The 24,139-nt window shown below is 36.3% G+C and overlaps 1 protein-coding gene and 2 pseudogenes across 1 annotated transcript; 2 read left to right on the forward strand and 1 right to left on the reverse strand.

Annotated features, from left to right (window-relative positions):
* Positions 1 to 1,636: 1,636 nt before the first annotated feature.
* LOC120200909 lies at positions 1,637 to 6,798 on the forward strand (annotated as a pseudogene).
* A 777-nt stretch (positions 6,799 to 7,575) lies between these two features.
* LOC120200874 lies at positions 7,576 to 15,761 on the forward strand (annotated as a pseudogene).
* Positions 15,762 to 17,907: 2,146 nt separating this feature from the next.
* LOC120200910 (guanine nucleotide-binding protein subunit beta-like protein) lies at positions 17,908 to 19,816 on the reverse strand. Its single transcript, XM_039201637.1, has 2 exons — positions 18,854 to 19,816; positions 17,908 to 18,137 (listed from the first exon to the last, which is right to left on the reverse strand). Exons 1-2 carry the CDS (start codon positions 19,730 to 19,732, stop codon positions 18,036 to 18,038), a joined length of 981 nt encoding a protein of 326 aa, XP_039057568.1. The 5' UTR covers positions 19,733 to 19,816; the 3' UTR covers positions 17,908 to 18,035.
* Between the last annotated feature and the right edge of the window lie 4,323 nt (positions 19,817 to 24,139).

Here is a 24,139-nt window from a genome sequence, read left to right on the forward strand (position 1 = left end):
TGGGAAAGTGTATGGTTTCACTTTCGGCGTCGTGGCGGAAACGTGCACTCAAACCTAACCCTATTTGCGGCTGTTTGCAACCACACAATTGCTGACACCTTCCTCTACTCGCTTTCACAGTACTTTTTTACTGTTTTCTTCTTCTTCAGCCGTTACTTATAAACGCAAGTGTGTTGTTTTCAATTAGGAAAGGAAAAAATGCATAAGAGGTATTTGTATTATTTGTTCTTTCAATATGATCCTCTAGTTTAGAAAATAAAATGTGACCCTTTACTTAATGTTTTTAATCGTTTGACCGGTACGGTGCCAAGATCACAATGCTAACGTTGCACTCCATGATACTATTATGACAATTCATCTGTCATGTTTAAGTTATCAATTTAATTTATCTATCATGTTATCCTCCACATTATCAATTACCGTTGATTAACATGTCAGCACTGTAAAATGTCATATTAGCACTATGATGATCGAGTAAAATGTTGATCAAAGTATCACATTAGATTTATTTTATAAGTTAAAAGACTACATTAAAAGAAAACATAATACGAAAGACGCATCAATTTTTTAGAAAGTACAACAAGGCTTAATATAAAAACTAAGTGCTTAAATTATGTATTGAAAAGTGTTTTAGTGTCTAAAGAATTTTTCGCTAAAAATAAGTATTTAACGTTTTCTCCGTCACACTTTTAAGTTCTCAACATCAACCGCTGTTAAAAATCAATGTTAAGTGACACGTGTGACGTTCTGGTTATTTTGAATTTTTTATTTAAAATAAAAAATAAAAATATAATTTTTTAAAATAACTATTTTTTCAAATCTTAAAAAAAACCAAAACTTTTAAAAACTTCATTTTAATCCCTTTGTCATCGTCGGTCGCCACCAGCACCGTTATTCGACTGAACACTCAACGAAATGTGGCCGACCAACCATCCACGACCAAAAACCCCAAGCTTTCGCAATCGATCGACCCGCCCAAAAATGGTGTAATCAAAAATTTTGGTTTTATGATTTCGATACTATAAAAATCCCTTAGATTGGTCGTGATAATCAACAGTTTGATCAGATGCGGTGATCGGTCATTTGTTGTTTGGTCGACTGTGGCAGTTGGTCGTGACAGGGGAAGGGGAGAAGAAAAGGGGAGGGAAAGGGGGATAAACGTACATGTGATTTTTTTAATATAAAACATTTTTAAAAAATCTAAAAAAATCAAAACGTAGCACGTATCACTTAACATGAATTTTTAACGACAGTTAACTTCTAAACATATAAATTGATAAAAAAAAACTTATACACTTATTTTTAATAATTTTTTTTTTCAAATATAAACACGTTTTTCGAGACCTAATTCATATAATTATTTTGATATTAAGCCGTACAGAAACCTAAAGTGCAAACTGGCAAATAGCTGTGACCGTGTATTGCAAACCCCAGCGAGCAATGACAGTTATCCGCGTCGACTTCGTTAGGCCACCTATTCCAACCCAAGCAACACTGCGTATTCAACCGCAATGAATACACTCATATAATTATAATTAACCGAATTCATAATAAATATATTAAATATAAAAAATGGTCAAAAATAAAAAATTAAAGCATGGTGTAAAAAAATGGAATATATATATTTTTTAATTTAGTCTGGGATGATAAATAGAAGAGAAAGTGGGAGTAAACAGGAAACTGGAAATGCTGGAATTGGTTGGCTGCGAATCCAAGTAAAATAAGAGAGTATATGGGGGGAAATGGAACTCTCGTGGACGGTGTTCGTCGCTGGTTTCAACGTCGCAATTTAATTCCTTCTTCTTCTACGAATCATCAGAATACCACTATCATCGATCACAATGATGGCTCTTCCTCTTCCTCTTCCTCTTCCTCTTCCTCTTCTATAACTCTCACTCGGAAACAACAATCACAAGAAACAACAACAGCAACAGCAACAACCGATCTTATTGTTCAAGATTTCGATTTCTCTTCCTTGAGGCTCGTCAAAGTTCCTAAGCGTCATTACTTCGTTGATTCGTCCATGGATTCTCACAAAAAGGTACTTTCCTTTTTTCCCCCCAGATCTCATCTGCTTTCACTGCGGAGAGATTTTTGTTAAATGTGAAACTGAAAAATACGGAGAGTTTCAGTGCGTTGTGTGCTCTGTAATGAATCATTAGGAGTGCTCTCTAAAATGGACCAAATTTGCCTTCTCAAAAACCAGATTTTTTTGTTTTTGGAATTTCCTACCAAAGAAAGAGTTAGTTTCATTTAATTTTCCTAATACAGAAAGATTACTTTGTTTACTATGATTTTAATTTATAGATAAACATAAATTTATTTGATTGAATGATGTTCTATGAGCGCTGCGATCTCCTTATACCTTTTCTTTTGTTACTGCGTTAAGATGAGTCAAAGTTTAGAAGATTATTTTGCTCGCTAATTTAGTACTAAAGGATCTCAAGTGTCGTTGCTTATTTGTTTATTCATAAAAAAACTTATTTCTAAATGATCCGTTATTCCTTTTTACATCTATGTTGGAATTTGTGGCTAAATAACTTTCTCTGTATTTACTTTATGCTTTCGTACTCTACCATTTCAAAGATGCTATGATTCCCTTTTTATTTTTAGCAGGCAAGCATTGTTCTATTATTCTAAAATTTGGAAACCAAGTCCATTGTTGTGTCCAAGTTGTCAATCTGCTAATCCAAGTTGAATTTTGTTTCAGATGGTAAAGTTAGGGGTAATATCCCTTTTAATATTGTATATATGCCTGTATTTTATTTATAGCTGCTGTTGAGAGGTATGAAGAGAACACATTTCCTTTCATTTTGGAAGCCCAATAGAAATTGTTATTGAGAGGCTGCATTTGTGATCCTGGAGTTTCTATTGACTGTGTTAGGTAGATTCTTTTTCCACCTTAGCTAGCATGCACTTTTAAGCCTCATTTCTTTGTGGTTTTATAGTAGTGCCAATGATAATATAATACAACTAGAAAGTATTCGTTTTCAATACATGCATCTCCTGTCATCTTCTGGCTTTTGTCCTTCTCTCCAAATATGAGCTTTGATGTTTCTGAACAATGGTGCTATACAGGGTGCACTTGAGAAAGAATTTTCACCGAGTATGGAGACGCTAACCGTTATCAAGTTCAGGAGGTCATTGGAAAGGGAAGTTACGGGGTTGTTGCTTCTGCAATTGACACCCACACTGGTGAAAAGGTTGCAATAAAAAAGATTAACGATGTATTTGAGCATGTCTCCGATGCAACACGTATTTTGAGAGAAATCAAGCTGCTACGGTTGCTTCGTCATCCAGATGTTGTACAAATAAAACACATTATGCTCCCTCCATCGCGACGAGAATTTAGAGATATTTATGTAATTTTTGAGTTGATGGAATCTGATCTTCATCAAGTAATTAAGGCCAATGACGACTTAACTCCTGAGCACCATCAGTTTTTCTTATACCAGCTTCTTCGCGGTCTGAAGTATATACATGCAGGTCTGTTCTTCTCAGTATGCTTTCTTACCCTCACACCTTGGATTTGTTATTGATGTTTTTTTCTAAAATTTCCTGCAGCAAATGTATACCATCGAGATTTAAAACCCAAGAACATCCTTGCTAATGCTGATTGTAAGTTGAAGATATGCGATTTTGGGCTTGCACGAGTATCATTTAATGATGCCCCATCAGCGATTTTTTGGACTGTATGTTGTTCTGTCATGAAATCTTATTCTTTAAGTTTCTGCATTCATGCTTTTGTAGAATTTGTCAAAAACTTAGATTTTTCTTTAAATTTTATTTTCCACGTCATTGAGGGTAAGCATCTAAAACTCTTACGCTAAATTAAACTTGTTTCATCCATTAAGGACTATGTAGCAACACGATGGTATCGAGCTCCTGAACTTTGTGGATCTTTTTTCTCCAAAGTAAGTTCTGATGATCTTCTATATACTACTTTTTGTTTTTATTTTCTGTTTTCAGTTGCTTAGATGGCTCCAATTATAGACATTGATGTTTCTGTTTTGATTAACTAGACATGAAATTTGGATTTTTCCCTTGAATGGTTTTATCCCACTGGTCTTCCCCCTTATAATCTGTTTCTTTGTTTGAACTTTGTATTAAAAAAAGTGAAAGCCACATTAGGATGCTTCCTTCTTTCTGATGGATAAGGAGTTTCCTTTAACATACTTTGTGCACGTACTTATCTATATTCACTGTAATTTGATGTTATCTGTTGAGTAATGTTCTTGAAAACTATTTCAAGGCTAAAATAATAAAAAAGTTCTCACTTTATCACTTTACCTAGATAACCCCATATACTTTTATTGCATTCAAATAAGAAATGGAATGAGTATGTTAGCACCTAACCTTGGAGCTAAAGATACTGAACGTTTGTGCCTTTACTTCCAAAGTATTCATGGATCTAGTTTTTCTGCCATGTCTGTTATCATGAATATTTACCCACTTTTGTTACTATTAGTGCACGTATCGATAGTCTTCATCATTCTTATTGTTGCGATTCTTGGTGAGGAAGGGGTGGATCACTAATATTTATATCTTTTGCACATGAGATCTGAAATTTCATTTGCCCTTTGATGTATTGCATTCCTATAAAATATTTTTATTAGACTATAGTTGGAATTTCTGAATCTTTCGTTCTTCTTCAGTACACTCCTGCAGTTGATATTTGGAGCATAGGATGCATATTTGCTGAGATGCTTATAGGAAAACCACTCTTTCCTGGGAAAAATGTGGTGCACCAATTGGATCTCATGACTGATATGCTTGGTACACCTTCTGCTGAATCCATATCAAAGGTTGATTTCTTTTTCCTCAATATTCAGCTGTATTTTGCATTTGACGCTCAAGCCTCCTCATAGTCATTGAGGTTCTGGAGATTAAATACTAGCTAACTCATCAATACTTAAATTATCATGACCTGGCAGATTCGGAATGAAAAGGCAAGGAGGTACCTTAGTAGCATGCGTAGAAAGCAACCGGTTCCTTTCTCACAAAAGTTCCCCAAAGCAGATCCCTTGGCTCTTCGCTTACTTCAGTGTCTACTTGCATTTGATCCTAAAGATCGTGTCACAGCTGAAGAAGTAAGATTACAATCTGTTATTTAATTCCCCCCCAACCAAATATATATATATATAAAGCACGGACAAGGAAGTATGCTTACAAGAGATAACCCTGAAATCGATGTGTGTGTATTCGGAAAGGATTAAAGTAAATTGAATGAAGGGATAATCTTGAATGCTACTTTTCTGATCTAAAGTTTTGTTGGCTTCATTTCATCAAAGATATGGCAATGCTACCCACCGCTGACACCAAATCTAGTTTAAATGATTAAAGCAAGTCAGATCTTTACTTACAATCTTCTGATATCCTTAATGCTTATGCACTATGCTTGCAGGCATTAGCTGATCCATATTTCTATGGTTTGGCAAATGTGGATCGAGAACCAACCACCCAACCTATTTCGAAACTAGAATTTGAGTTTGAGAGAAGGAAACTGGCAAAAGATGATGTCAGAGAGCTGATTTACCGAGAGGTACTCCTCATGTGTGGCTTTGGTATTTATGTGGTGTTTATCTATCATTGAGCGTAATCAACTTCTTCATTTGAGTGAACAGATATTAGAGTATCATCCACAGATGCTGCAAGAGTTTCTTCGGGGTGGGGAGCAAACCAGCTTCATGTACCCAAGGTTAGAAAACACTCGTAAATATATGTCCATGAATGGGAACTATGTTGCTTAACAATTGGAATTCTGGCCTAAAAGATATAGGACTATTTGAAAACTTTCTGCGAGCATCACAACTAACATTTTCTTTCTTTTTCAATTTAATAGCGGCGTTGATCGGTTCAAGCGACAATTTGCACATCTGGAGGAACATTATGGTAAAGGTGAAAGTACTCCTGCGCTTCAGAGACAGCATGCTTCTTTGCCTCGGTATGCTCCATAAATTTTAGGAATCATATTAGTTTTGTGCCCCTTTTTAAGCATAAAACCAGGAGCTACCATCATACTTTAGATTAGGTGGAAAAACCTCTATTTCTCTACGGGTCATATTTCAATTAGCTTGATCAACTGTGCTATCTTCTATTCAGAGAGCGAGTTCCTGTTCCCAAGGATGAGAATGTTATTGAGAATAATGACACAGCTTCAAATTCTCGGTTCTCAGACGTCTCAGAAAACACAATCCCAGCAGGGGAAAATGGGCCTAGCAAAGGAAACAGTAGTGCCCGTAGCCTATTGAAGAGCGCTAGCATTAGCGCCTCTAAATGTGTTGTTGTGAAAGAAACAAACGAAACAACGGTAGACTATTCGCTTTTATGTCTTGCAACCAACAACCCTTTCCCATCGTGGGACCTAGCAAATGTTGTGTATATCTTATTTATTTCTGCTTCTGCAGGAGGAACCGATGGCTGAAGCGGACGATGAGACGGTGAATGCCTTGTCTCGGGATGTTGCAGCTATTTATGCGTGATCAAAACTTGGAATTTTCTTTCTCATAGTTGGCTTGGCGCGTCACCCATTCCCCTCTGATTATTGGGAAGAGGGGGAGTTCGTAGTGATTTGCACCAAAAATTATCTTTTCTTCGGTTTTTGTCTGGACAGAATCTAACAGTAGAAGCATAGTATCGGGCATCGCAGTATAAGTATGTTTTGTCATGTTCATTCATTGATATACTTTAACTGTTGACAAGTTGGGCATAGTACACTTGTCCAAAATTCTCATTTTAGTAGTTAAAATGTGCTCTAAACCATTAATTATTCAGATGCTAAAGTCATGAGCTTAAATATGCTTCTGGTATATTTAGATAAATGTGCAGCCTCTGACATTTTAATAATTCATAACCGAATATAGTGTATTTTACGGACAAAACTAAAGTTAAAGTAAACAATAAAATAAAAAGTATTGCCTTTTTAATTATTTCAGAAATATATTTTTTAATTATTTCTTAAAAGAGTGTATTTTTTATCGGCCAGTTGTAACTTAGCAGAATATATATAAACTTTCAAAGAAAAAAAGAACATATATTACGGAGGATTGGTTCTTTTCTATTAATGTAAAGGGTAAACCATGAGAATAGTCTCTTTTGTTTAGGATATGTTTGATTTTAGTCATTAATTTAAAAGTTAAAGGTAAATGATTCTTAATGTTTTTGGTCTGCCTGATTTAAGTCGTTCGGTCATTAACCTTTAATGAATATGTGATATAGCAGATAGACTGAAATCGAATGAGAGTTAACGATTGAGAGACTAAAATCAAAAAGATCTATAACGTTAAGGATTAAAATCAAATGGATCAATAATGTTAGAGATCACGTACATTAATTTTTAAATTGGTAACTAAAATTGATCAAACCGAAAATAAATGACACTATTCGCATAGGTTACCCTAATATAAAATAAAATAAATTTTATATTTCGTAATTAAAAAATAAGTATATCCATACAAAATATATTATAAAAACAGAGACCCATTTTCTTTTGTTTCGTTAGAATAATAGTTCTCCCGAATTTCTAAAAAATTCCAAATCCTTTCTCGAAGATTTCTCTGTGTACATAAATGGTAAATTAACTTGAGCATGTGCCATGCACCCAAGCTTCATGCACCTAAACGTCTATAAATTGGTGCAACAAACTACGCAACCAGCACCCAAAAGGGCAAAAACCCTAAACCATGAACACTATATCAGCTACAGCTTTGTTCGTCTTCTTTCTCTTCTCCGTAGCCAACGCCGCAAAGGAGCCGGTGCTCACCAGTGGTGACGAGATCCGCTCCGACGTCGAATACCACATCGTGTCAGCGATATGAGGTGCTGGTGGTTGTGGGCTCGACTTAGCCTCCTCAGCTGAAATGCCGATGTGTTGTCCGAAATTCGTAGTCCAACAAAGATTTTCGAAAGGCAGGCCGGTGTTGTTTTATCCCGTCGACACTAATGACTCCGTCGTCTACGGGTCCACAGATGTAAACATACAGTTCAGCGGCCTTGACGGTCTCGAATACGTCCCCACCGAAAGTGACCGACCTTCCACTTCGGATGCCGCCGCCTCGGCTGCGTCCACGGACACGGGGACCGACGATGATATTGATGAGTGTACGGGATCGTTTAGCGCTTTCCCTGGACGTTTCTGATCCTGTTTCTATGGAGCCTCTCTGCAGTCTTCCTCCGTTTTTTTTATGAGGATGCTGAAGATGATTTGGAGACTTTTCGAGTTATCCAGAAGCGGGTTTTGGCTTATTCTACTGATGGTAAGTATCTATCCTCCTTGAAACTATGGTTTTACTGTTTAGTGGGTTGGTGTTTTAATGAATTCTATTTAACTGGATAGTAAATTTCCTGTTTCGTGTTCGAAAATAGAATTTTCATTGCTTCATCATTAATTCAAATGTTAAATCTAAGCCCATCTTGATATCCTCTGAAGTTCTGAATTTTGTGCCTTACTTTTTTTCAGTTCAATATCACACGTTTAGTAGTGAAAATTTGTCTGAAGGTTGAAATAGCAGAATTATTACTAAAATACCGATATAGAAATTGCAATTTTGATTGCATGTGTAACTTGGTAGAGGTGAATAAGTGAAAACTATGCATAAGATTCTCTGTCCTTTTTTTTGGGGGGGGGGGGTGTTAAGAATTTTAAGTCTAAGAGATCAAATATGGTCTGAACTCTGAAGCCTTTTCTTTTCTTTTCTTGCGAAATTGTAACTTTTTTCATATTGAACGCCATCCAGATGTGGTAAAATTTGTTTTTTTTAGTTACAGGAATCCTCTCTCTCAAAGATGTTTGTAAGGTTCTTAACTGTATTCACCAAATTTGTAGTAATTTATTTTAGAAACAAGTAGTTATCGTGGTGGATTTTCTTGTTAATATTCAGGTTTTGTGGTGCATAATATTGTTAGATGTGTTAAAGGCAATGGTTATTTGTTAAAACATGAAAATTACCTGTGGTTGCTGCTCGTTTATGCTCCTGGTTTACATTTCTTTTAATTCTGTTGATCAGACGCATGGAAAAACAGCAGAGAGGATGACATGGAGAAAAGAGAGCCCACCTATATGACTAGAAAAACCATAGAGGAAGCAATAAGCAATGATATTTGGGAAAGATTTCAAGATCATGAGCAGTCTGGTAATATTTCTCATGTTTCAATTGACAATGTGGAGATGCAGTCTGTAGGTTTAGTTCAGTTGGACCAGTCTGATGTCCATGAGTTATCAACATATAAGTCCTCAAGGTTCCCAAAGTCTGCACAGCTTCTGTTTGATGCAATTAAAAAGAACAGGTCTTATCAGAAGCTTCTTCAATGTAAGTTGACTCGGATTGAAGTTAAAATTGAGGAGAACAAGAAATTGAAGGAACGTGTTAAAATTCTTAGAAATTTTCAGGTTTCTTGCAAAAAACTAACAGGCCGAGCATTATATGCTTCTATTTATTCTCACATAGTTATATATGTGTGTTTATTTAATTTTTGGAATGAACAATAAAGGTTGTCAAGTGTTTCACATGTTTATTGTTTAAAAGTCCAAAGTTTCTATTCTCATGTTAGCAGACATTTATTACGGTACATTATGCACTTCAAAATATTTTCTGCATATACCGTTGTTGTAAGTTTCAGCGTGACACTAACTAGATCTTGGTGCATGGATCTTTTCCCTCTATTCCTAAATACCAACTAATAGTATTTTGGGTTTATTTTATTTTCCTTTTTCTTGTGATTGGGGGTGGGAGCTTCTCATGTAATAGTTAGCTTCCCAATAATTTATTTCTGCATATCTAGTGTTGTCAAGGTGTGCACCTATGGGCACCTGGTGTGTCTAGGGATGCTTTTTTTCTGTAAGGTGATGGCTCAAAAAAATAATTTCTCTATAATTGGTTGGGTGCATCTGTGTCTTGTGAAGTGAAGGTATAATTATTGTTTTTGCTTCTATGTATGACTGCAAACTTCTTGTGAAGTTGTTGTAGATTTGATTTTTAAGGTGCCATCTGCTGGTGAGTTTGACATGTTTTTGCCGCTGCAGGATAATGATAGAGAGGTCACTGCTGATTATGGTCCACCAGAGAACTCTAGTGTAGCTAGTTACAAAATGGCTTTAATGGAGTTTCCACTTAGACTTCATCGGTAAAAATGGTCCAGAGAAGAAAGAGAAAATGTTGGAAAGGGAATAAGGCAACAATTTCAGGAGAGGGCACTTCAAGTTTCAGCGGATTGGTTGAGGTGTGTTTTTCTAATAGTTAAAGCATTTGTTTTTGTTCCATAGCTGTATCATTTTTGTGTCTGAAGTCATGTCTTAAATGGACAATTGTTTGCAACTCACAAGACTAGTTATGCATATTGCGATTCAAATTAGGATAATGTTATAATTTGTTAACTTTTATGCTATGGATGAATGATATTCTTTCTAATATCTCTTACATATTCCTTGCAAATTTATTCTGATATATCATCATATCTTGGGCTTGTATACTGGAGATAATAAATTTAATGCACTGCTCAAGTCTGTTCAAGAGTGTGTAGTGTAGCTTGTCCGATAACAAGGATTTGGGGGCTGTTTAGTGCATCTTTATGAGATGGTTATCTTATTTTTGAACATCTCAATTGTCATTTAAATGCAGAAAATAAAATAAAAAGCAACTGGAAGCATATAAGTTGTTTTTCTTATCGTCATAATTTCTGTGACTTGGATCAAGAAAATTCTGTGTTAGTTGTTTAATATTCATATACTTCTGGGATATCACTAAACTTAGAACGATACATTTCTCTCTTTTTTGATTTTGTTGTTTATTTGACGTATATATTATACTCATGCACTTTAGCTTGCCAGTAGTTCAGATTGGTCACCTCAAGATGGAAATAATTTGGATAGCATCATTGCAACAGTGACTGCCGTAAAACACAAAACACTGACTAGCATAAATTGATATTGCTCGGTTCGTCTCACATTTGGAAAATTTTGCTTATCTAAAAGAGAGGGTCCAATTTGTTGGGATTAACAGGTTCCACTTCTTTGTTTGTTGTCTGGAATGGTTTTATATACCATATATTGTTTGGCTTCCTATTGATGCTGAAAACCCATTAACAAGTTCCACTTTGTTGTCTGAACATTTTTACATGACTAACGCTGTTCAGTCCCATTTAAATGCTGGAAAACTTAACTCTTTTCTGCTTTAAGGAATAGAAATAATGCTAGAGTTTGATCATTTCACTTTTGTATGTTTAAATATTGCAGTTTGCCTTTAATATTTGTGCCTTTTTTTTGTTATCATTGATTTTTGCATATTTTTAGTTTCAGGGGACTTTTGACTTCTACTATATCCTTAATCTGTCTTCTTTTTCTTAACTTATTTTGTATGCTTTTTATTACCAAATTCTTGTTTTCTGTCCCTGCTCTTCTTCTCTTTGTTCTGTTCTATTTTGGGGATAGAAAATGCATGAAACATGCTTGTCTTGATTGGTGCCTATCTATTTCCACCATTGAATGAATTTCTTACATCCTACGACCATTTCATCCTTGGACTTTTAGTTAGAAAAAAAATCTTGTTTTTTTTTCTGAGGCACGTGTCTGACAAAACCTAGTTTCTTAGATGTCCCTGAAGCTGACAATCACAGATGCTTGTACAAATATTGTTTTTTTTCCTTTTAAAAATATACCAACATGTGTTATGCTTTCTAGGTTCATGTTTACTTTGTTTTCAGTCTTCAATATGTGTAGTTATTAACTAGTTTTTCATGTTCTTTGGTTTTCTCTGAAACATGTGTCCTTTCTTCAATTGAGGAAAGTTTATCAGATGTCTCTGACGATGACAATCACAGATGTGTTAACCATTGTTGGATTTGAATAAAAGTGCAAGATTTGTGCAGGTCAGACAGGTTGGACTCCTACATGACACCTGCTTTACTCAAAACAGTGGAATTTACTGTTTAATGCATCTGATGATTGTCATCACAGTTGTCTGTGATGGTCTCATTTTTCATGCCCTTCAGACCAGAACCGTTGTATCTACATTATATTTTTGATGATTTTATCTTTATATTCGTCTTTCATTCCTGCAGCTGGCTGAATCATGAAGATCCCCTCATCAATCGCAATCCATGGGCTGCTGAAGAAGATAAGAATCTTTTGTTCATTGCTCAAGAAAAGGAGATTGATAATTGGCTTGATATTGCTGTATTATTGGGGTCAAACAGAACCCCCTTTCAATGTCTGACACGGTACCAGAGGAGTTTGAATGTGTGCATACTGAAAAGGGAATGGACCGAGGAGGAGGAGGATCAGCTTCGCATTGCTGTTGAGGTTTTTGGCGAATGTGATTGGCAATCTGTGGCTTCTACATTGAAAGGACGGACTGGCACTCAATGCTCTAATAGGTTATTTAACTGCTCCATTTTACTTCCTTGTATCTATTTGGAGTCATACCTTTCCTGTTAATGACACTAAATCTGTTCTGGTGAGAGTGAATTTAGGAAACATTTAAGTTAGACCCCTCGCTCTGTACGTTGAATTCATTATTTCGTCATCTATAAACTTGATCTATTCCGACATATGTTACCTTCCATAAGTTTATTTTATCATTCCTTTGATGTGTAATTGGTATCATTATCAGTTTCTTGTACTAATGAGATGCTTTTAATCTGCAGATGGAAAAAATCACTTCATCCAACGAGGCAAAGAGTTGGGAGATGGACACGTGATGAAGACAAACGCTTAATAGTGGCTGTGATGCTTTTTGGCCCCGAAAATTGGTGAAAAATAGCTGAAGTTATTCCTGGTCGAACTCAAGTGCAGTGTAGAGAAAGGTATGGTATAGAAATCTTTAAATCAACTAAGACGGTGTTAAATAAAATTACTAATCTTTCACTCTGTTGCCAGGTGGGTCAATTCTTTAGATCCAGCTTTGAATGTAGGCATATGGACTGAAGAAGAAGAAGACACAAGACTGGAGACTGCCATTGAAGAACACGGATATTGCTGGTCAAAGATTGCCACATGTATGTCTTCACGAACTGATAACCAGTGTTGGAGGCATGAAGAAGATTTTAGCTATCGGGTTTAGGTTGCACTTGAAATAGTTAGTGTCTAGTTATATGTTTCTCGTTGCCATAAAGCTACACCTCGCTGAAGATTGATCTTGAGAATGATCTCAAGTTTGATTTTGTGGTTATTGTTATATTTGTGCATACCAATACCATGTTTTGTTTCTCTGTTCAACCTCTTAACTGCAACTTCTGTCTTTTATAAAGGAGGTGGAAAACGTTGCATCCTGAAGCAGTGCCTTTGCTACGAGAAGCTAGAAAAGTACGTAAAGCTGCTCTTATATCTAACTTTGTAGATCGGGAATCTGAGCGACCTGCCCTTGGCCCCAATGATTTTAATATTCAATTACCAATTATAACTGCAGCATCTGAACCGGAAAACACAAATCGGCCAAGTAAAAGGAAACGAAAGAAAAACGACCTAGCTGTCTCAGTACCAATGATAGCTGCAACTCCTGAGCCTGAAAATATGAATCTGCCAAGGGAAGGAAAAAGGAAACGAAGGTATGACAATCATGCTATGTTTCATTTTTAACTTATTCTTCTGATTCTAGTTTGATTCAGCTTTTTTGTTTTATGCAGAGTTAGTAGGCCGGACTCTGACAAGGAAAATGCTGCAGCAAGAAGTTGAGACTTTTTACATCCAATTTCATTGCTCCTTACTCAACAGAATGAAGAAGTTCCTCTAGTATCATTTTGCCTGTTATCATTCCTACTTCAGTACTTGTATTCACTCAAATTATGATTTTCCTGTTTAACCATATTATAACTCGTTTACGATCTCGTACTTTGCTCCTGTGCTACAGGCTTTCCCCAGAAAAGAAGAGCCACAGGAGATGTAGAAAAGGAGCTGAAGCTGGTCTTGTTGAAGTTCTGGGGATAATCGATGAAAATGAGGCTGAGGCTGCTAGTGGGCATGATTCTGTTAGGAAGATTAGAAGAAATTCACCTTCGGAGAATAATAATTGTACTAGGGATGCCAGAAAAAACCCGAATCCGATAGAAAAAATCGAAAATCGAATTTAACGGGTCGGGTTCGGGTTCGGGTTCGGAGATGATAAACGGAGACGGGACGGGGAAAACCCGTTTATGTTAAACGGGGACGGGTTTGGTAATCCCGCCCCGATTACCCGCCCCGATTACTCGGCCCGATACCGACCCGATAAATATTAAAAATAATTATTTTTTTATATATAATATTAATAACATATTTTAAATTAACCTTTAAATATTTTTTATTATTTTTTTCACCCATACTGCCCCACTTTAAAACATCGTCCCCGCTTCAATTTCTAGAATTTACCTCAATTTTCATTGTTTCATAATATTCTTTTTTTCTTTTAATCGTGAAAATAGTACTTACACTTCTTGTTTGTAATCACGTGTGAACCTTTAATATCTTTTAATAGACAAATATTGTCTAGTTAAATGGAAAAAGTCTGATTGGTTTGGTGGTATTTTGTCACTTCCAACGAACGTGTACTTGTTGTAGGGTCCTCGTTCAGTACATTATTACACACCTGAAGCCCACCACTAACATTGGCAAGCTGGAACTTATGTCCAGCAAAATTTAAAATCAATGCAACTTACATATTGTCTTCGTCTCTTCGACAGCAACCCTCATTTTCACCTCGCAATCCAATAACCTCATACAAGATGTCTCCATTATACAAGTTTTAACGTTCCTATGACAAAGCGAAATATGTGAATTAGCCATATTAAAATCAGCCTCGGGACTTATACCAACATCACGTTCTTCCCTAGCAAATGGAACAACAGCTGCTCTCTAGTATTAAATTCGAAAATTCTAAAAAATTTCGGTAAAAATTAACCGAATTAACCGAAATTTATTCGGTTCGATTAATATTTTCGAAAAATTTTTTTACTTCAATTAACGGTTAAAGAAAAAAAATTCGATTAATAATAGTTCAGTCGGTTCGGCCACCGAATTAACCGAATGAACAACCCTACCGATATCCGTTTAAATAAACGTTTATGCTAAACGGAAATACCCGTTTTCCCGCAGTTTTTCCCGATTACCCGATGGGATCCCCGTTTAAATCCCCGCGATTTTTAAAATGAGAATAAATACCGATTTTTTAAATGGAAACGGACACCAATACCCGACCTTTTGCCATCCCTAAATTGTACTGAACCAGCACAAGATGTTACCTTTAAAAAGAAAAGAAAGAGAGAACCGCCTTCAGGAAATAATGATCATACTGAACAACCAGCACATGTTGCTATTCAAGAGAAAATATGACAACCACCTTCAGGACATACTGATTACAGTGACCAAGTGCAGGATGATGCTGTTCGGACGGAGAAAAGAAAACAACAGCCAGAGAGTAGTAAATGCGTTGAATCAGTGCAGGATAATTCCTCATCTCACCCGCTTTCAACATTGTGTATGACCACCAATCATCAGGCTGAATCATTAGGTAGCAGTCTTACTGTAAAGAGGAGAAAGAATCACAGAGGGGCACCTAAACAGTGTTCCGAGAGGATTGTAAACGAATTGCATGAAGAACAGTGTTCAATCTGTTCAGAGAATTCTGTGTTTTCAAGAGGTGATGACGGTGCTGAAGTGGTGCAGAACAGTAGTGTAGAGTTGGAAAATCGTGGTGCGGAGGATGCTTCTAAGAAGAAGAGTTTTACCAAACCAAGATCCAAGAGGAAAACATGCACGACTGTATCAAACTCACAATGTTCAAGGATCGTTGAAGCTAAGGATTCAGCAAAGAAAAATACGAAAAAGAGGAGAACTTGGCAGCAGCACAGCAAGAGCAGAAATATCGACAAGCAGTCTGGAGACGAAGATCACCAGACGCTTGCTTGCTCTCTTCGCAATAAATCGAAGAAGAGAAGGCAAGGAACTGTTGAAAACGCTCAGTTGTCAACTTTGGAAGGGACGGGTGACCGCAGCCAGGTCGATGATGTGGTGAGGGAACCAGACAAACTGATTGAGGAAGACATGACCCTTGCATGTTGGTGCAAGCAGTTAAAGAAAAGGCGGGTAACCATGGCACAAAGAGGCGACACGTCCAAATAAAAGGTTGGAAAATAAGTACATATGGAATGATTGATTCCACCTGGGACCTAAGAGCTCCGAATATTTCTTTCCTTTATATGTTTCATTGGACAAAGAGTAAATAGATCGGAATAATACCAAAGGATGTCATATGCCGTGACCTAGTACAAGAAATAGAGATCCCAACATAAGACCTAGAGATACGAGTTTGAGTATCGAGTCCTCTAGGTCTAGACGTTGTTCTAATAGATAAGATTCATCAACCATACCCGGTAGAGATTCAGGATCAAATCTTCCTACCTTTCCGAGAGTTTGACATTATCTTTTTATTAAATGGCATTTTTTAGATATAATATTTTTTTTATCTTTGAAGGGCATTTGCCCGGAGAGGCTAATTTGTAAACCCCTCAAGTGGGGTGAGTGTTAGAGTTGAGTAGTTTTTTTTTTTTTTTACCAATTTGATAACTTTTATTTCGTTATTTTAATTTATCATCTATAATTACACATATGTTCTAAAATATACTTGCATAATGTATCATATTGCATTTCATTCTAGGACCGGAGTTCATTGTATATAATATGTATATGTATTATTTGTAATAGTTTCATCCATTCTGCAAATTCCCCTTTTTATTTACATAATTACTTTATTTTTAATTCAAAATAAATATTTTTTTTATCTAGATAACTGAACTTCTTTACTTTATCTATATACAAAAAATTTAATCAACATTCCATGTCAATCTTAAATAGAAAATAACATACATGTAAAAAAAACACTTCAACAAAACATATTACATGCATGGGATGCCTATTTTTTTTAAAAAAATAATATATAAAATATTTAATCAAATAGCCCTATAATAATTAATATAAAATTCACAATCCTATTTATTATCGTTTAATTTATCGGGTGAGAGTTGTTAAAAAAAATAACCACCTTCTCCTTCCCCTTTCTCTCTTTTTCCCCCCTACAATTTGTGTTAATTTCTATAGATTAGATCAATTTTTTCTTTAATTTTATTTAGTCGGCGGCGGTATCGGATTTGATGCTGGGTTCTAATCGTATGTTATATTTTTTCTTTATTTTTTTAGTTTTTAATAAGAATAATTTTATCTTTATGACACGTTTATCTCTATTTTTATTACACGTTTATCTCTGCCTATGTGGGACGTATTTCTCTGCCTTTTGGTAATTTTTGATCATTTGGTCGTTGTTTTCATTCATTTATTTTCTCATTGTGTTTATTTGTTATCATATTGATATTTCTTACTTTATACCCTCGAATTGATTTGGATACGCATTTTGTATTTATGAATAATTTTTTCATGTCGATTAACATTAATTTATGATTTGTCAGTAGTCTTTCAATAGAATCATCCTTTTGTAATTCATTTACCGATACAATTAAATTTGTTCGAACATTGATTAAGTTTTTTAATATTTATTTTTTGGTCTTTGTGAGACCGTGATTAGTTTTTGTGTTGATTATAAGAAAATATCTCAATTATAATTTAATTTATGTTTCCGCTTATAAATCATTGTAATTTTGAATATTTTTATTTTTAATAAAACTAGCAACTTTATAAAAAAAAATTCACAATCCATCCTTTCACAAATTGATTGCAGGAAACACATTAGTCCATATACTTTTTATTTATAATTAAAACAACATTGTATTACAACACAAATTCACTTCCATGTAATATAATAATAAGAACAGCGTTAGTAGTTATATTTTATTTATTAATTGAATTATTTAGGAAGAGAAGTGCGTTGGATATAGTAAAACAACTAAATTTAGAATATCTAACTTTAACAACCAAACCCAAAACAGAGAGAATAGTGCACATCCGAACAAAGCAAAAATAACTCGAAAGATCCAACATTTTGAACAAAGGCTTTGAAAATGCAACGGCAGTTGTTTCATATTGTGATTACTCACTCGAGGCAAGGCATGCGAGTAGTCTAGTATCGACCAATTCCCCAAACTCTGACTACCCCATCTGTATAACCACTAAACAAAGTGCTTCCATCGGCGCTCCAGTTCAAGCTCGTGCAATATATCACCTGCAAATTCAAATGCTCAATTCTTTCTTCTCTTCTATTTGCAATAACCATAAATATAATTCCATCAGTTGAACAACGCCAATTGCTGAATTAAGAGCAACTCAAAACAGGGAATCCATGAGACTCAAACTCGGGTGTGATTAATCTTTCATAGTTTTTTCCATGTATTTGGAGGATCTAGAGAGGTCATATCCCCAATATCCATGTGTGTGTGTTGTTCCGGGGGGGGGGGGGGGGCAAAAAATGAAGTGTCCAACAGAATATAGAGAAGAACAAAGAAACCAATCCAGAACGAGACAAGCTTGATTATAGTAAAAGCTTTACCATTTGACTTGGCGAGTAACATAATGACAAGTTCAAAGCTTTGAGCTTTATAAAAATAAGCATGATAATGTTCGCAAATGCAGCCTTAACATGAGACATGAACATGCCCAATTGGAAAATAACTCCCAATCAACAAACTCTAATATTTATGGGCATTAAATTTAAAGTGAAAATGCTTGCCTGCATATTTTCATGGTAAACGGCATTTATCAAACAGCTAAAATTCTCTGTGTTCAGCATAAACAGAAGAATACAGAATCATAGTTAAGCTACACAGTACTTTCATGCAAACTGTGACATTGAAATAAAAACAAAAGTTCGGTAACAAACGATGAAACATAAAGCAAAATTATAAAACTTGAAAGAATAGTTATAATAAAAGACATTATTACCTTCTTCTTGTTTGCATTATCGGTGACATCAGATTTCTCAGCCTCGGCCTTGAGATCAACCTTCAAGTCCTCCACAATGCTCTTGCTCTCCAGATCCCAGATCTTGATACTCTGCTCAGTGGCAGCGCAAAGCCAGTACCTGTTTGGACTGAAGCAAAGCGAGTTAATGACAGAACCAGCATCGAGACTGTAAAGCTTCTTTCCTTCAGCCAAATCCCAAAGAAGAATCATTCCGTCTTTTCCTCCACTAGCACACAAAGACCCATCAGGAGAAACGGCCACCGAGTTCACATAACCGGAGTGTCCGGCCAATGTGTTACGAAGCTTACAATTAGTCAAGTTCCAAACTTTCACAGTCTTATCCCACGAAGCTGACACAATAGTGGGCTGGAGAGTATTCGGGCTGAAACGAACACAGCTAACCCACTCGGTATGTGCATCACCATCTTGGATAGTGTATTTGCACTCCCCAAGTGTGTTCCAAAGCTTGATGCTTCGATCACGTGAAGCCGAAACGATCTGACGGTTGTCAATCGAAAAGGCAACTGAGAGCACATCCTTGGTGTGTCCGACGAAACGACGAGTGGAGATTCCAGCGTTCAAGTCCCAGAGTCGAAGCTCACCGTCCCAAGAACCGGAGAGGGCGAACTGGGAATCGGAAGAGAGGACAACGTCTTGGACGAAGTGGGAGTGACCAGTAAGACGGCGGCGAGCGACGCCGTAGGTCTTTTCGTCTTTGGTCAAGTGCCAAAGGATGATGGACTTGTCGCGGGAGGAAGTGACGATCATGTCGGAGTTGTCGATGGGGGTGGCGATGGCTGTGACCATGTCGGTGTGGGCTCGCATGGTGCCGCGGAGAACCAATCCTTCGGAAGCCATTGTCGTTGGCGATATCCGCGGCGGCGGGAGCTTAGGGTTTTGAAGGAAAAAAAATGAAAGGCCGAGAAGGAGGTTGGGAAACGAAAATGAGTGCGTATAATAAGCTTATATAGTACCTGTCTACTAGAATTAGGGTTTCGCTAGTTGCAAACTGAAGTTCTAGTTTGATTTCGGTTAATTTTTTTAGCTGTAAGAGTAAATTACTAGTTAAGTCATTTATCTTTATGTAAATACCCCGTATGTCATTTTTGTTTAGATTTCTTCTTATTTTGATCAATACATTTTCATTTATTGTATTTTCATCACTTAAGTTATAATTTATTACTCAACCCATGCCAACCAAACTATCAAAGTACATTGTGGATGACGTGTTGCTTGCTTGTAAACTGGTTAATGGGTATGACATGAAAGGAAGGTCTCTTAGGTTCACCATAATAGTTTATCTAAGAAAGGTGTTTGACTCGGAGTTTCTCCTCTAAGTTATAAGGGTATGTTTAGTTCACGAAATATAAGATTACTTCTGAGAATAAGATTTTTCAAATATAATGTTATCCGAAAATTACTAAAAATATTATATCACCATGTTTTTTTTATTTAGTGAGAATGTAAGATGGTATATTATTAGCAATGTTACATATTTCATATCCGAATTCATATCAAATTATCAAGTATACAAGCATGAATGCCTTCACAACGGAACTGACCATCCAAATTAGCGGCTACACCAGCAATGCTTGCAAAAGTATGCTGATTAGGACTTACCCGTTTGCGCCTCGCTAGGCAAAACAGCTCAGATGCTTCTTCAATCTGGCCTTGCTCATCGAGGCAGTCGATCATTGCACTCGAGGCTACTATGTCGCGTCTTTGAACGATATTAAAGACCATAAGTGCATCCTTAGGCAGACCGCATTTTGAATACATGTCAAGAAGGTAACAATCAACAAAATCCATCATACTCACAACCGTTCTTAATCAGCAAAAGAACGCACAATCAAAATCTCCATTTTAAGTCTACCTAGTACGTACAACTTTTGAGCTCATTTGACAGAGTAAACTTATACATCTTTAGAGAGTATCCACTAAGCAATGCATTCCATGAGACAATAAACCTTTTATCCATGCAAATAAGCATTCTCTCTGCCAGTTCCATTTCAGCATATTTCGCATAGAGATCAACAAGAGAGGGCCCATCAAAACCCCAATTTTTACACCTTCCCCATGCAACAATGTCCCAGAAATCAACTTTGAACTCAAAGAACAAGCTTTCAAAGAAGTCACTAAGCAATGCTCAATGGGGAAAACACCATCCTTCTTCATTAAACAATACAAATCCAACACATGATATCCATAACCTTCATAAACTAAACCAGAAAACAGAGTAATCCAAGACACAACATCTCTTTCAGGCATTCTATCAAGCACTTTACTAACATATCCAAAGCTCCCACATTTTACACAAACTTTCACTAAAGAGTTCCAATGTTCCATGAATGCAAATCTGGCTCAAACCCAATTCTTATTATCTTCCCATGAACAAATTTGGCTAAACTTAAAGACCCTTTTGAAGCACAATCAAGTAGAATCTTGGAGTAAACTTTTTTTTCAATAGCATGGAGCAAATATAAATGTATTTATTTAAATATTATTATTCAAGTACACTTAAATAAATTATCTAAAAAATAAAGCGGGTTCGATTACTTAACTCTGTTCTGCGTTTGTGGACTGGGTTCGTGGGCCTGGAGGAGCCTTTATCACTTAGTAATCCAAAATCAGATTTTGATTTAGTGGGAAAACTAGGATTGTTTTTACGCTCTCCGTCACTCTCAACTCTCGAGGTTAGGATATGTATCTTCTTTATTGAATTTTGAATAAATTTGTGAAATTGGAAACAATATCTTGAAAATTTCAATCAAAGAAGTCATCTTGGCTAAAATTGCAATGATTTTTCCTGTTATTCGATGCGTTTATAACTGGTTTGGGTGATATTTTAGATGATCTATGGATAAATTTCAGATGATTGGTTATTATCTTTGCTCAACATAGGCGTTTGATTCGTGATTGAGTAGTGGGAACTGGGAATTTCAAATCTTAATATTTTGGGGGTTTATTTGACTATATCGTGTGGTTTTGCTATTAATTTGTTTTCAGTTAAACCGCTTCAAAATCGGAGTAATTTCACGAACTGCATTCATTTCAAGCACCTGAAATTCGCAGGGATTTTTTTTGTTGTTGAAAGAATGATACTTTGTATTATTAAGATCATAAAGTACGCCACCGCAAGACCTCATTAAAAAACCCTCTCTAAACCTATATGGAGAAAAAATAGTGTACCTTGAGGGGAAGATATCAAACAACCATAGTCCCTGTTACATCAAAACAGAAAACACCCCAACCAAAATCTGTAACCCCCTAGACCCGGCCTATGCGTTTCGACTAAGTCTAGTGGATCACATTATGATTATTAAATACATTTTTCGAAACCGTTATTTCATCAATATAAAATCACATTATAAATAACCTGAAATTATAAACAAATTATACTATCAAAATCCAACTCGTAAATATAGTACCAATAAATAATAATGTAATTTAAAACATGTCTTCAAATTCAATATCACAATAAACCGAGCAGTATTAGCAAAAGAGTTATCATTATAAAATCCGATATTTTAAAATAAGGTCCATGTCACCAAAATAAAATCAACTTGCCAGATAAAAATATTACAATCTGATTTACTTCAAGAGATATGTTGATCCTCCAAGTGCTCAAACCAAGATATCTAACCAACAGTATCTGAAATGGGAAAACATTTTCAAAAGGTGAGCTAGGCTCAGTGTGTCCCAACATTTCCATAAAATCACAATAGGTACAAATCATAGTCCAGTAATCTCACAAATTCGTAAAAGAGTTTAACTTTTTGAAAATCATAGTTTAAACCCTTTTCCGGTACACCATCAGTAGTTCCCAAAATTATTTTCCATATATAGCTTACTTTATGCACATAGCAAAAAGAAAGCCGACTTAAGGATAGGCTCTGAAGCTTGTATCCTTAAGCCCAAGTCAATAAGTCCATATAGCTTACCCTAAGCACACAGCAAAGGAAAGCCGACCTAATGAAACATCTTGGGGCCCTCAAGAGTCACATTAGGCCCAGTTAGCTTGATCAGAGCTATTCCATCGTAATTCAATTCCAAAGTTCAATTGCACCGTGACACAAATTCCATAAATCCAAAAACATGGTAATCATATACCAGTTCAAAACAAAAATTAGATAGCAGCCATATTCCATGAATTGTCACATTAAATTGGTGCATCAATAAAACAATAACCAATGAATTCGGTGTACCACATATTAAAACCAATAAAACAGTTCAGTAATAAGTAGGGAACACACCTCGACAATAGATTCAAATAACAAATCTACTGATTGCTGGTTTCACCACGCTCTGCTATAGTTTTCGAACGGGTAAATACTGGTACACGTGGTTTAACTGATCTAGAAGAGCTGGGTCGAGCTGTCGAACGATCCGGAGAGTCTCTTGTACCTTCAAACAATAATATTTATCAGTCCCAAATCCTATTTAATTGTTCAAAGCTAAACTTCTTAAGTATATAAGCATTTTTCGGGTTTGACTATCAATTTGAGGTATTTCGAGTCTGAATTTGGCCAAACGGATTGCGGAATCGGAATCAGGGAGTCGAAAAACATAAAGTATGACTTTTCGAAAATTCAAATTCTTGGTCAAAGTCAAAGTCAACCACTTTGACCGTAGATTTGGAGACCTTCGGATTCGAATTTGACAAAACGGACCACGGAAACGGATTCGGCACTTCGAAAACTATCAGAATAGGTATACTCGGAAAAGATTAACGGTTGTTTAATGCTCGGTCAAATCCATTTTAAGTTTTTGGTCAAAGAAAGTCAACGGTCAACGGTCAACGGTCAACGGTCGGGTCGGGTCGGGTCAACGGTCGGGTCGGGTCAGACCGGTCAAACCGATTCAGACCGGACAAACCGGTTCGAACCGGTTGAAACCGGTCAAACCGGTCAGAACCGGTTGAAAACCGGTTAAACCGGTTTCCAGCAGCCACTCGCCCTGCGGCGGCGCGTGTGGCGCGTGAGGCGTCCTCCGGGGCCCTAAAAATCCCGGAAAAATTTCTAAAAATTATTTTGAGCGATTTCGAGATACTTACAACGATCGGTTCAAATTTTTGAACGGCGGAGAGCTCGATTTCAAATCGGCCGAATCTTTGACTGCACCACATCCTCACGCGTCGCCGTCTACGACGGACAAGGTTGACACCGGTGAACTCGGAACGGCACAAGGAACACGATGGTGCGGGAGGTGTCGTAAACGGAGCAACGATCAGCGGTGAATTTAAGATTTCCTCGGCGATAGAGCTAA

This window comes from Hibiscus syriacus, unplaced genomic scaffold (genome assembly GCF_006381635.1).
Source record: "Hibiscus syriacus cultivar Baekdansim isolate YM2019G1 unplaced genomic scaffold, ASM638163v2 tig00006613_pilon, whole genome shotgun sequence".
NCBI classification, from domain to species: Eukaryota; Viridiplantae; Streptophyta; class Magnoliopsida; order Malvales; family Malvaceae; genus Hibiscus; species Hibiscus syriacus.